Source organism: Toxorhynchites rutilus, chromosome 1 (genome assembly GCF_029784135.1).
Source record: "Toxorhynchites rutilus septentrionalis strain SRP chromosome 1, ASM2978413v1, whole genome shotgun sequence".
NCBI classification, from domain to species: domain Eukaryota; kingdom Metazoa; phylum Arthropoda; class Insecta; order Diptera; family Culicidae; genus Toxorhynchites; species Toxorhynchites rutilus.
In genome coordinates this window covers 86,161,989-86,175,112 of record NC_073744.1, presented here as the reverse complement: position 1 = coordinate 86,175,112, position 13,124 = coordinate 86,161,989, and the positions used below count along the sequence as shown (strand labels likewise).

Here is a 13,124-nt window from a genome sequence, read left to right as displayed (position 1 = left end):
AGCTAATCTATAATCATCTTTAGAAACATAACAGAAGGATGTTTTAGTACTAAAATTTCATAATTTTCAAAAATTCGTATCTCCCTTTGGGAGAGTTAACCACGGCACCACTGTTCATCAAACTTTGTTAAATTTGAAGGATTTTCTAATAAAAATATACAAAAAATATCGGTCGGGGGGAAAAACTTGATTTCGATTATGCCCTTTTCAAAAATCAGTCGTAATTTATATTGGTCATATAATAATAAAAATTGTGTTTTTGGAAAGCCTCCATCATAAATACCAAATTTAAAAAAATCGGAGAAGGTCGGGTAAAAATTTGCTGTGTTTTGGCTGATTTGGCGTGGGATTGCTCTGTAGCAAAATATCCTCGCAATCTTTTCATGCAATAACGACTGAATCATTCGACAATGCATCCTAATCAAACACGTTGATTGCTGCAATGTTTATCATGTTCGAACGACTAATCTTCTATTGATAGCATTAAATTTATCACTTTGCAAAATTGACGGAAATGTGCTAGTTGTGAATCACCGATATTGATATAATCTTTGTTCGTAAAAGAAATAAAAATACTTCAACCGATTGTATATTTAAACGAATGAACAGTAACGGTATTTATTTGACATTGTTAAACATGGGAATCGGATAATTGAACATATTGTTCATACACCAGATCATTGTTGTAGATTTATATAAGCACTACTGTATTAATTCCGCACGCTTGGATCGTAGTTTAAGGTACAATATATTGCATTTCACACAGTACAAGACATTCTCGAGAGAAAGTGAAGTATCATCACGGAGTGTACATATTACTTTTATCATTATGATTACGACACATAGCTTCCACAGCACAGCTTTCTAATTGCTAATTACTTAACAATCGAGCACTGCAAAATGTCGAACTAAAAAGTGCGCACAGACTACTACTAATAATATAATGTAACAAGAATCAACATTCCTGAAACGAATCTTACGTGTTTTTGTAAATAATTACATAGCATTAAGCATTACTAACACAAAGTGAAAACAGAAAAGTGTTCAAAACTGTGACGTGACACAGTACAATACTAACAAATTGCCAGTAAAAATGAAAATATACTAATGATGTGTGTGTATCTAACGATTATGTGTTGTTTTATTTTTTGTTTGTCCTAATGCTTGATTTTACCATTTTAATAGAATACGTTGAAATTATATGTTTTATCCATAAAGTTGTCGTTTTGAGTTCTGTTTTGTTTTCCTTTGTGTGAGTAATGCCAATGCATATCATGTAGTCATGTAACTATCGCTGTGTGCCATTCAAAATCAAGATCTGTGACTGCACACAGTGAAAAATTAAGTAGCAAAGCACTACCGGAAACCTTTGAAAAAGTCGAAGATTTAGAAAAACGATTAAAACGCTTTCATTTTTATCCTATGCGTTTGTGGTAAGATGTAGAAACACTAGTAGTCATTCTACTCTCACACTCCTGAATAACAATCGACTTTGCTTAAGTCGATAGTTCAATCCGATCGAGTTTTTTTCTCTGACCACTTGCCATCCTAATGAATTCGTTAATCTATATGTGATCATTTCACCTGAGGACCGGTAAATCAATACGACGACTTTCTGGTTACAAACGTCACGAATAGAATGTTCCTTCCTGTCGGCGAGCTTGACTCTTACACTTAATCTCTCAGAATATGAAAATCGCATAAGCTTGAGGTCTAGATCGTTGGGAAATCGCGTTATCCAGACTACTTCCTAACACGCCACTGAGAGAGCGTTATACTCGGCTTCTAACGACGAAAGAGCATGCCGAGTCCCATCTCTTGTTCACCCAACATATCGGCCCTCCCCCGTAGAAAAATATCACACCGGCATTAGACATTCTTGTTTGCTGATCTCTGGATCAATCCGAGCCCGAGAACTTTGAGGCTTTGATTCTCGAAATAAATCCATTTTCATCGCCAATCACAATCCGATGGAGCTTAGGTGCAGAAGGAAGTCATTTCTTTTGAACATGGCGAGCACCATTTCACATGTGATATTTCGGTTCTTCAGCTCATGTGGAACCCACTTTCCAATGTTCTGGATCATTCCCATATTGAAAGCTATGATGCGAGTTGTTATTGCGCTTCGGTCAAAAAGCGTGCAACGTTTTATTCCGGATAAGGTATGAAAGGATGAAAGGATTCCTCAAACACTATTTTGTTTTGCCACTCTTTAACTTGGCAAACATCAAGCATGGAAAAAATCCACTGAAATATTGAGGGTAACCCAATCGTGTACCGACAGGTTCGAAGAACAGACCGAAGAAATATTTTAGGTAACCAAACATTGCATATTTGCTTGTCGTGGTTTTTGTCGAATATATTTGATCAGCACACGTTAATCAAATCTGTCAAAAAGAGTCAAATATTTCCCTTCGGTCAAACAGTGTATGAGCACCCTTAAGGTGAAGGTGGAAGCTAGCCATTGTAGTAGTATAGGTAAAACCACGTGTAAAAATGGGGTAATAGTGTTTGTGAGAGAAGAGCAAAGCACATGTAAATAGATAAATTCACTTATCAGACTGTGTGGCGCTTCATTGACACGAGTCTTTGAATACATTTAAAAAAAAAAAATAACAATTCAATACTGAAGTTAAATGTATGAACGATATGTTCCGATGAACCAAGCCAATTGCAAACATAAATATATAGAAGGGGTATTTTTGCATATGAAGTAAAATTCTGATTATACGCGAGCGTAACATGAACAAATTTATAACACATGCGAATTGGGGCTCTTTTGATATTAACAAGTTCTACCGCATAGTAACTCGATGCTGATAATTCCTCAATATTTTCCTTCGTTGGTCGTATTGTATAGCTGTTTCGATGATGTTGTCTGGCATCAGTGTCGAAAAAATAACGATGCTTTCACCAATACAAACAAAACCATTGCCGAAGATTGAAAAATGAAAATTTAACTTTCAGAGCACTTGCTCGAGTTTTCCGACGTTTTTCACTATACAGTGCGACAGCAGATGAAAATTTAATATCTTGTGAGTAATCGATTAGATTTTGGTTGATATTACTTCATGGGAAGTGTGCGAAAACCGATAATTTTCTTCACATAGTTTCGCGCAATTATTGATTTTCGGGCGAGGGGTGAGGGACGGAGATGAAAGAAATGAGCGCCATTGTGGCAGCCATTTGTGGCTAGCTTCCACCTTCACCTTAACAGTAAAGGGTGTGTCACATCAAATTGCATCACGGAAAAAACGCTGTAGAAATATATTTTTTAGGAATTATATCTTCAGCTTTCGCTTATAATCAGATAAGAGTGTATAGATCACGTTGGCCATGCTTCACTGTCAATTTTTCGTAAATTTGGAAGAATGTCATCGAATGAAAAAGAGCGTCGTGAATTAATCCTGCGCACTCATTTCGAGAATCCGGAGTTGTCACATCGGGACATCGGTAAGATGCTGGGAATCGTCCAATCCACGGTCAGCAGAGTACTAAAACGATACTTCGAGAACCTAACCATCGACCGGAAGGTGAAGAACGGCAAAAATGGATGTTCCGTCAGTGAAAAAGATCACAAGCGCGTAGTTAAGCAGTTTAGACGTGATCCGAGAAGTTCGGTCCGGGATGTCGCCAATAAGCTGAATTTGTCAAGTTCATTCGTCCAGCGGACCAAGCAGCGGGAGGGCCTGCGTACATACAAGGTTCAGAAGGCTCCTAACCGCGACGAAAGGCAAAACATGGTGGGGAATACGCGAGCCCGGAAGCTGTACACCAAAATGCTGACGAAGCCGCATTGCCTGGTAATGGACGACGAAACCTACGTCAAAGCGGACCTTCGTCAGCTGCCGGGCTTGTTGTTCTTCTCCGCAGAGGAGAAATTCAGCGTTCCGGAGGAGATTCGCAAGCAGAAACTATCTAAGTTTGCCAAAAAGTACATGGTGTGGCAAGCGATCTGCTCTTGCGGAAAGCGGAGCGCCCCCTTCGTGATGACCGGCACGGTAAACGGGCAGGTTTACCTTAAGGAGTGCCTACAGAAGCGCTTACTACCACTTTTGAAGCAGCACGAGGGCCCGACCATCTTCTGGCCGGATCTCGCCTCGTGCCACTATTCAAAGGACGTGTTGGAGTGGTACGAAGCCAACGGGGTCACCTTCGTGCCAAAGGAAATGAACCCGCCTAACGCGCCGGAGCTTCGCCCAATAGAGAAATATTGGGCGATTATGAAGCAGGCCCTCCGGAAGAACCCAAAAGTTGTCAAATCGGAGGCGGACTTCAAGAGAAAATGGATTTCTGTTCAAAAAAAAACTACAACCTGACGTTGTACAGAACCTTATGGACGGTGTAAAGAGGAAGGTGCGAGCATACGGGCTTGGGCTCGAAGTATGAATAAAAAGAAAATGCCAAAAGTTGTTTAATAGTTCTTATTTTACTGTCTAAAATTTTCAAAAGGATCGGTCTACTGGGCGAATTTCTACAGCGTTTTTTCCGTGATGCAATTTGATGTGACACACCCTTTAGTAGAATAAAACGTGTGGTTTACATCAAGGCGCCTAGAAGTATATCCTAAGGTGGGCCAACTTGCTAAAACCACTCTTCAGCCGTCTTGGACCAACTTGCTAAAACCACTCTTCAGCCGTCTTGGAAGTCTACTTTGTTTGTAAACAAAACACAATACGCTAGTGCCGAAGCTCGCTCGTGATCAGTCTGTCTCTTTCACGCTGCAAGCAAATAATTCCCCTTCTGCTTTCTTCCGTACTGTTTTCATATACCGCTCCCCTACCAACTTAGTGATGAAACGGCCTCACCTAGTACCATAGACCCGTCTTGGTTTACATGTGAAGGATAACACAAGAATGATATTTATTCGACATAACAACAAGTTATACACTGTAAGGGGAATGTATAGAGAAGGTGTCAATTGATGACACCTGATTTCTGTCGTAGCTTGCAGTATCGAGGAGATGGTAAACCTTTGGGTAATATATCCGCTACCTGCTCTTCAGTTTGAAGATTTTTCAAAACTTTATCTACCAATTCTCTGACAAAGAAATTCTGAATTTCGATATACTTCATGCGTTTGTGTTTACGGGGATCTGTAGTGATTGCAATGCACGGCTGATCATCCTCGTAAATAGTGATCGGTTTCACAACATTCTGTACAAAAGACTGCAAAAGGATCGTAACTACACTACCTCGCAACTTCCTTGACAGAGTGCGATGGGTTTTGCCTCCGTGCTAATCCAGAAAACGTCTCACTTCCTACAGGTCTTCCATCTCAAACTCTGCGGACAGTTTGATTTTCAGCATCCCGATCCCGACAGCATGCAGCATGTGACAGCGACGGACATGTTCGGTCATGACGGTCATGACGGTCGCAAATGCAGTTTGCTGTCTGCTTCCATACATAGAAACATTTTAAAGCATTGGGGGACAGATGACATTATTAGCTCATTTGACGCAACAAGGCATGAAAAGATATGGTTTCTACCGAAAATGAAATGCTTTCTAGCAACGCTAGTTTGGGTGTACTGCTTTCATACCCCGCTCCCCTAGCCCACCAATCGGTCGCACCATAAACCATAGAATAATCTTCACTTCAGTTTGGCGATGACAGCTCAAGTGACGGCACAATCTCGACTCGCGGATCATATCTCGCGTAACTTTTGAAAATGTCATATGTATCATTCACATCAACTCGAGAAAAACGAAGTTAAAGACCGGAACATTGTTCCGCGAATTGTTTCAAAAGGAATCGATCTTTATCACTACTTTTACCACTAGCAGCCAATAATACCTTTGAAAAACCGATCGTAACTGTCGTAATATGTTTTTAGTTTGAAATTGAAGCCTCCGAGCGAGAAATGTTACATTGGACGTTTTGACTGACAGCTTTGTACATTGGGAGAATCACGTTGCACAATGAAAATTTGAAAATAACTACTGAACAACGATCCAAACACTTGCACTTCGTGCTAAAAGCAGATCTTTATTGTTATCACTCGTAGAATTGCACTAAAATCGGTATCTACACCCGAAAATAACAAAAACCCAAATTGTCCAAAGTGCAATTTCGTGTTGTTTTGATTGCTTTGTTACTTCGGACGTATCGAGCGTCAGAGGAAAGTGGCGTCCGAAGTAACAGTTGAGTGCTTAAAATTAGAATCTGTACATTGGACATATTTTATATCGGTGATAAAAAGGTGAAAAGTATAGATACTTGAACGGTTGTTTTCGCCATGCGTTCAATGATTGAGAGCTAATGGTGTGCATCCATTAACTCGATTTGTTTACATTTGTTACTTAGGACCTTTTCAAAAGTTACGTGAGATATTATCATAGCCGGGCCTGTAGCAAACGCTGTCGCACTCATGTCATTTTCATTATGCTATTGAGGATGCACTTTCGATCGACTGCTTTTTGAACACTCCCTTCGCTTTCTCTCGGATTCACATTCGGACCTCCTTGATCTTCTTCCGAACTCTATTCATCTCCCGCAGAGCTCTGATCACGTATGGTGATGTCCCGATCTATCACACGATTTTCAATCAAGGTCATACCATTTTCTTCATAACGAGTTTCCTCTTCCATCACAAAATGTCCTCACTTTTCTTCATTGAAAACTGCATCACGAGCTATGAAATATTTCTTCCCATTCCTCACGCGATATCCGCTAGGAGCATAACCGACGAAACAAACTTTCTCACTTTTTGTGTCAAGCTTCATTCGAAGTTGTCTAGGTTAGTTGTTTAGGAGAAGTTAGTTGCAGAAAAAAATTCCACACCCCACATGTTCTTCGGAATTCTACTCGCTTCCAACATAGCTCGATCCTTCTCAACGATCGTTCTGTTGAGGCGCTCGCTTACGCCGTTTCTCTCGGGTGTGTATGATATCTTGGTTTCTAGCTGAATACCCATCTTCCGACAAAACTTCCTCAGCGCCTTACTCGTATATTCAACGCCATTATCACACACCAAACGGCTAGTTTTGAACCCAAAGTGAGCGGAAGCCATTACTTCATACTCCGCCAAACACTGAAATACTTCACTCTTCGATCGAATCAGGTAAACAACAACATCGCGGGATGAATCATCTGTGAACGTAACGAAATCATTAAATCCGTACCACGTCATGGGCTAAGTGGTCCACAGACGTCTCTATGCATTATTTCCAATGGTCGACTTGCACGCTTTTCGATTCGACCATGAAATGGCTTACGGGTTTGCTTCCCAACGATACATGCTTCACACAACTTTTTCACAGACGCATCCAAAACATTGTCGATCTTCATACCTTCTACCATATTTTTCGACACTAACTTTGCAACATTTCGCTTTATTTTTCCGATGGCCGGAAAATGCATTGACAGCAACTGCCGTTTGAACATAAAGCTCGAAGACATTGTGAAGTACATCACATATTTGCTTTGGACTAACCTCATCATTTACGTACTTGAGATGACTATCCGCCATCGCCTGGATAAGCATGGACCGACATTTGAGAAATAACATCAAGTTATACACTGTAATGCGAATAGTAAGTAGTATAGTAGTAATAATTTGCTAGAATCACCTACACTGTTGACAATGTTGCTGTGACTGGTACTTAGTCTGAACAGAATTCGCTGCTACTAAATCGCTTTCACGTCTTTGGGCCTAGTTTCCGAAGGAATAACCTCGCTTTAGCGGACAATTTTTTTGTCCAAAAAAAAGTCCATGGGTGCCTAGATCCAGAAGGCGTCGATGGTCTTCACATAGTGGGTAATTATAAGGATAGGTTTGGTTGACGTAATAGTCGCAGCTTCAGTCCAAGAGCAAAGTTATTGTGAGCGCTTACCCAAAGAAAAAACAATTTCTTGCATTCCTTTAGAACCGCCTGCGTATCGAATCACGTGGTCGCAGTATTAACTTGAGACCAGCTCGGCGTTTGCTTCAGACGCCCTGAGCTTTGCCCCAGCTCGAAAGTTGTCCCTGATTGAATTTTCCACTCAGTCCGCCGGCATTCTCCAATCGTTAGTCCCAAACCAAAGCTGTCTAACTATCGGTGGGAGGTCGGAGTGTGTCACGTGCTACAAGCATTCCATTGTTAAGACAGTCAGGTGCGTCTCCTCATCATCGCTGCTTTTAGCGAGGAAGCTCGCAGCTCTTGTGACTATCGTTGCGTCCACGTCGATGTCGAAGGTTCTCCTACGCTTACCGAGGCTGCTGTGCTTATGGTAGCAGCCCAGAAATGTTCCGCAGTGCATTTTCGTAAATCAGGGATAGAGTTTTTAAGAGTTTATCTCTGGTCAGGCAAGTCAATTCGAGACCGTAGATGAGGCGGTCATCGATTATGGCTTTGGCCACTCGTAAACAGACCATTCGGTTATTACTCCGGTGATGTTTGAAGATTATTTTCAAAAGGTTTAACCGGTGCCAAATTGTGCTGGAAATTCAGGTTCCAGTCAACCACCACTACCAGGATTTTCGACGTTCTACGAAGGGAAATACGCACGTTACACATTTTGACTGTTGAATTGCAGCCTTGATGTTTTTGACTGTAGACCACCTTGTGACCACCCTTTTGTGCCGAAAGTCGGAAAGTTGGACGACAGCCCATATACCGAAAGCATTGATAGTTGCTTTAATCTTAATGCATGGGTGTTCCCGACCACTACCAAAAAGATGTCATCCACATATATGAGTACGAACGCTCTCTTCGTTAGCAGCCGGAACAGTCTGTTCGTCGCTATCGAGAAAAAACAGACGGCTAATATGGAATCTTGAGGTGCATCAGCTTCTGCGTGAAGGCGCCTAGAACTTGGGCTCCCAACTTTTGCCTGGATGGTTCGATTTGTAATGAAGTTTTTCACAAAGGATAGCAGATTGCCATCTGCTAGACTTTGTCTCTACCGATCAGGAGGCTGGAGGAAACCCTATAAAAATCTCAGTCAGCAAAGTACTATGGTAACCTTGAAAAAGAGACGTAGCACGATTTTCCATTGTCAACTCAGTTCTTCGATTACTTGAAATGCTACGCAAATTCTGCTGAGGATCGATCATCAGTTAACAAATCTTAAACATATCTCGAATTTACCTGAAGCTTCATCACGATATGATAGATTGATATTTGGAAATTTTCAATACGGCTTTCATTCATTCGAATGAAGATGTCAAATCTGCCTACATGTTCCTCCTTGTTTTGCGAGGAAGTGACGTGAAATAACAAAGTCACTTACTTTATTCCGGAAGAGTCTTTATGAGCTCCTATTTTATACTGGAGTCGATAGAAGAAGTGGACATGTATTCTACATTTCATACTTCTTCAAACGAAATATATCCATCTTATTCCCAAACACGGGAAATGCTCTTTGTTCTTGGAGGTCCCTGTAGATGGCTTTCGCGATGAGTACTGGTTCAAATAAACAGATCGTAGGAAAAGAACGCTGATTTTGACGGATCTTTGATGTCATCGCGGGGAAAGTGTCATGTCGACGTTTGTTATAGCACATATGAGGAAACAGACTGAGTTTCTGGTCATCAACAACTCAATAACAACTCGAACATCCAATACATGTAAATAGAAGCACTCTCACAAATTTGATTTAGAACACGCATGTAAGTATATTCATAATGGTTTGTACTGTTTGCTTGGTTTGGAGCGCTATTATTGTTTCTGAAGAAAAACATCTATGATACTAAAACTGACAAAATCATGATCACTAGAATATAAAAAATCCAACGACATAATTCCAGAGAATAATCTACATGATCAAACGTTCAAATGAAATGATTGAAATCAAACTTTCTTCACTATTTTTAAACAGGCTATCTACGTTCGTCCCCTGAGGAATACGCCCAACTTCGCGAATCTCAATCGCACGCTTATACTTTGCCGAGGCGTCCTTTAGGGCAGCAATCAATGGAAAGCCGATTTGGCAACGTAGTGCCGCGAAAAACAGCAATACCACTTTCACGGCAGAACTATGAACCCGGAAATCAGTTCAGAAATGATGCCCCCCAGTTTCAGCGAGGCAACGACATGTACTGGACGCTACAAACCCGTCGGAGACCAACCACTGTGGATCGTACCAGTCAGCGAGCTGATTTTAGATTGCTGCCACCAGTAAACGCCACACCGATTGAGGAACTGTATTCCACACCGAACAAATGTAAGCCGACTGAACTCAAAACTACTCCTACAGGGTTTGCGGCGTATTTCTCCCCGATCGCTAAGAACAATGCAAGTGTCGAACCAAAGGAAGATACTGAAAATAGCTTAAAAATCTCTCCCATTGATCCTCGAAACACTGTGCCTTTTAAGACATCAACGCCGAATAAATCAACGGATATTACATTATCACCGACTAGAGCATCGCTCTCCGAAGAGCTTCGCTACAGACTTAAACTCCAGCAAGTAGGAATACGTTCACATGGAAATTCGCCAGTCAGCTCGGGTCGATCAACACCAAAAAATGTTCTGGAAGCACAACCACCGCGGGGTCGCCACAGTTGGGCTTCCAACAGCACCGATATTCCGCAAACTTGCTCAGATCGACTGGGAACACCTAAAACGAGCCTCATGGATTTCAAGAAGCTCCTCCTTGCACATGGATCCAAATCAAATCTTTGCCCGGGGAACAAATTATCTGCTGTTGAGTTGCTCAAAAAATCTAAAAATTCCATTTCTAAATCAGAAACGCCATCAACCAGCACAGCTACTAACAGTAACATAGCCATCCTGGACCTTTCGGGGTCCCCAAAAACATTTGCCACTAGACGCATGCTGCGGCAAGGTAACTTTGGAAACAGCTCTCCGTCCAAGATAGGAAACAGTACGAAATTGTCTTCCAGAAGAGGCTGGCAATACAACAATATGCGAAGCGAAGTCATGTCTACGGCGATCCCGGAGGCGCATAGCGAAGAAGATAGTTCTAGCCCGAACAATTCTGCATCCGTCAGCCGTTCGCAATCACAAAGTCGCAACGCATCTCCCATGCAAAATGAACCCGTTGAGAGCAAAGTAATCGAGGAAAATATCACAAACATTCGAGAGAACATTTTTCTGCAGGCAGACGAAAACAACTTCATGAAGGGTGAAGTTATCGCAAAGATAAATTCTCCAGCAACGACTCGTGCACATCTACAAGCCCAGAGAGCTCAGTTTTTGAGTAACAACAATCATATCAAATCGGCCACATTCAAAGATGGACACTATATAGGAATTAGTAATTATTCGACTGCTCCACCAAAGAATCACGAGCTGAATTTTAATGAGGTGGTAACAAACGACGACCAACAGCGAACAAACTCTCCGAAACCCTCAGCTCCCTCGTTGGAAACCGCTCTCTAAATTATGTCTATTTCCTACATAAACACGATATTCCAAGTTTGCCAAAATGATAACAAAAGTGCGCACGTTTCCTACATACAGATTTCCTTTACAAGGTTAACGATTTCCTATTGAAACGCAATATAAATCCGAGCCTTTTAGATTTGGAAACAGACTGCAAAAGGATTTATTCCGATATCGCTATATATTTGATAATACGCCATGATTCAAAGTTCTAAAAACTGAAATTTTGATTTCAATGCAAGTCATATCATTCATCAAACATTTTTTCATATATTGCTTTGAAGAACACCAAATTACTTACGCAATAGAGGCATTTAAATATTGTTCAGCTAAATTATGAATATTTTCATTGCCTTTTCATAGCTTAAAGAACCCAAATTTCCAAACAAAAATTAATAGCAAATATACCCCTTGAGGTACATTTCCGAGGACTATCAGTAAAAACCGCATAATAATTTGTTGATTATTTAATTATTTATGATTCACGTATAACCTGAACAACCTAATCTAGAATTACGAAGAAAAGACAGTGAAATTTTATTTTGCATTTCATAGAAACAGAATAATTTAATATATTTCCTACCTTCATACCTTAGCTAATATATAATTACGACGATAAATTATATCATTATTACATACAAAGTTGCGAATATCATTTGATTCCTTTAGAGCATGTTAAAGTATTGTAAGGAATCAGTGGAACAGATCCATTAGTTAGAAGGATAAAAATCTTATAAATATTGATTTAACAACGTGTCTGATCGAATTCTCAGATCCAACAAGCATAGCGCTTGGTTTCGAATTTTTCTTTCAAAACCTAGCGCTATGCTTCCGCGATGTATCAGTTCGGTATGAATGAACTATGATGGCTATCTATACCCTTTTTTGTTCCCTTGTTTAAGTTATTCTTTCGAATCCCTAATTTATTCATTGTATTTTATAAAATAATCAATTAAAGTCAAAGGATTTGTTAGAAATGTGTTAAACGTATCCATCCGAACTTCCTCTGCTCCACTGCAATTATTAAGCTATTAAGTAATGAGTTCCACTCTTAAAAATATTTTAAATAAATCATAACGCTGATATTTTGGTTCTACGGTGACCGATTCCTGTTTTCTATATTTCAACGCCATTTCGTGTTTTAAGTGCTTCACAACAGAGAAAATATGGATAACATGAATTGAATATGCTGCTGGATTGCCAAAAAATACAAAGGTAGGTACTTTTGAAAACTTATGGTTTGAGCATCTGGTAAGAGGTTAGCATTGAATTGTCATCAACTGAACTGCTTTTTAATTGGGCGGACGTTAACTGGTCTTTGGTTCAGGTAAAAAGCATAATTTCAACAATTGACGCCATATTCAATTTGAAGATTTGCTGAGAAGGGCATTCGAATGTTGACATTATTTTCGCTTGACAAAAACATTGATTAAATTATAGAAGAAATATTTCAACTAATTATGTATCATACCTGATGTCGCAACAAATGCAAAACTTCCAACTTCCTTTTTTATCCAATTTTACGATCAACGCGAATCAAACAATTCATTGAAGTTTCCCTCGATTTTATTTGACGTTTTACATGTCGGTCCAGTTAAAAAGCAAATGTCGATAACTGTTCCTTTATTCTGCGCGGCAAATGAGGTAGATGGCAAAGTTTCTCGATTTATTCTGGAAGGTACCTTACTTTTTAGCTTGCTTTATCTTTAGCTTTTATTTTTTCTTGAAAGCACAACATATCCAAAAATCAGAGAGGTGTTAATTTTAGTGTTTGAGTTATTTTTTGATGT

General features: G+C 40.1%; 1 protein-coding gene across 2 annotated transcripts in view; it reads left to right on the top strand.

Annotated features, from left to right (window-relative positions):
• The window catches only part of LOC129767788 (uncharacterized), an 83,863-nt gene extending 71,571 nt beyond the window's left edge, over nt 1-12,292 (top strand). For both annotated transcript variants that reach the window (XM_055768980.1, XM_055768988.1), the window contains one exon: nt 9,806-12,292. In XM_055768980.1, coding sequence (XP_055624955.1) covers nt 9,806-11,331 — 1,526 coding nt within the window. In that variant the 3' untranslated portion in view covers nt 11,332-12,292. The remainder of the gene's footprint in view (nt 1-9,805) is intronic.
• The last annotated feature ends 832 nt before the right edge of the window (nt 12,293-13,124 follow it).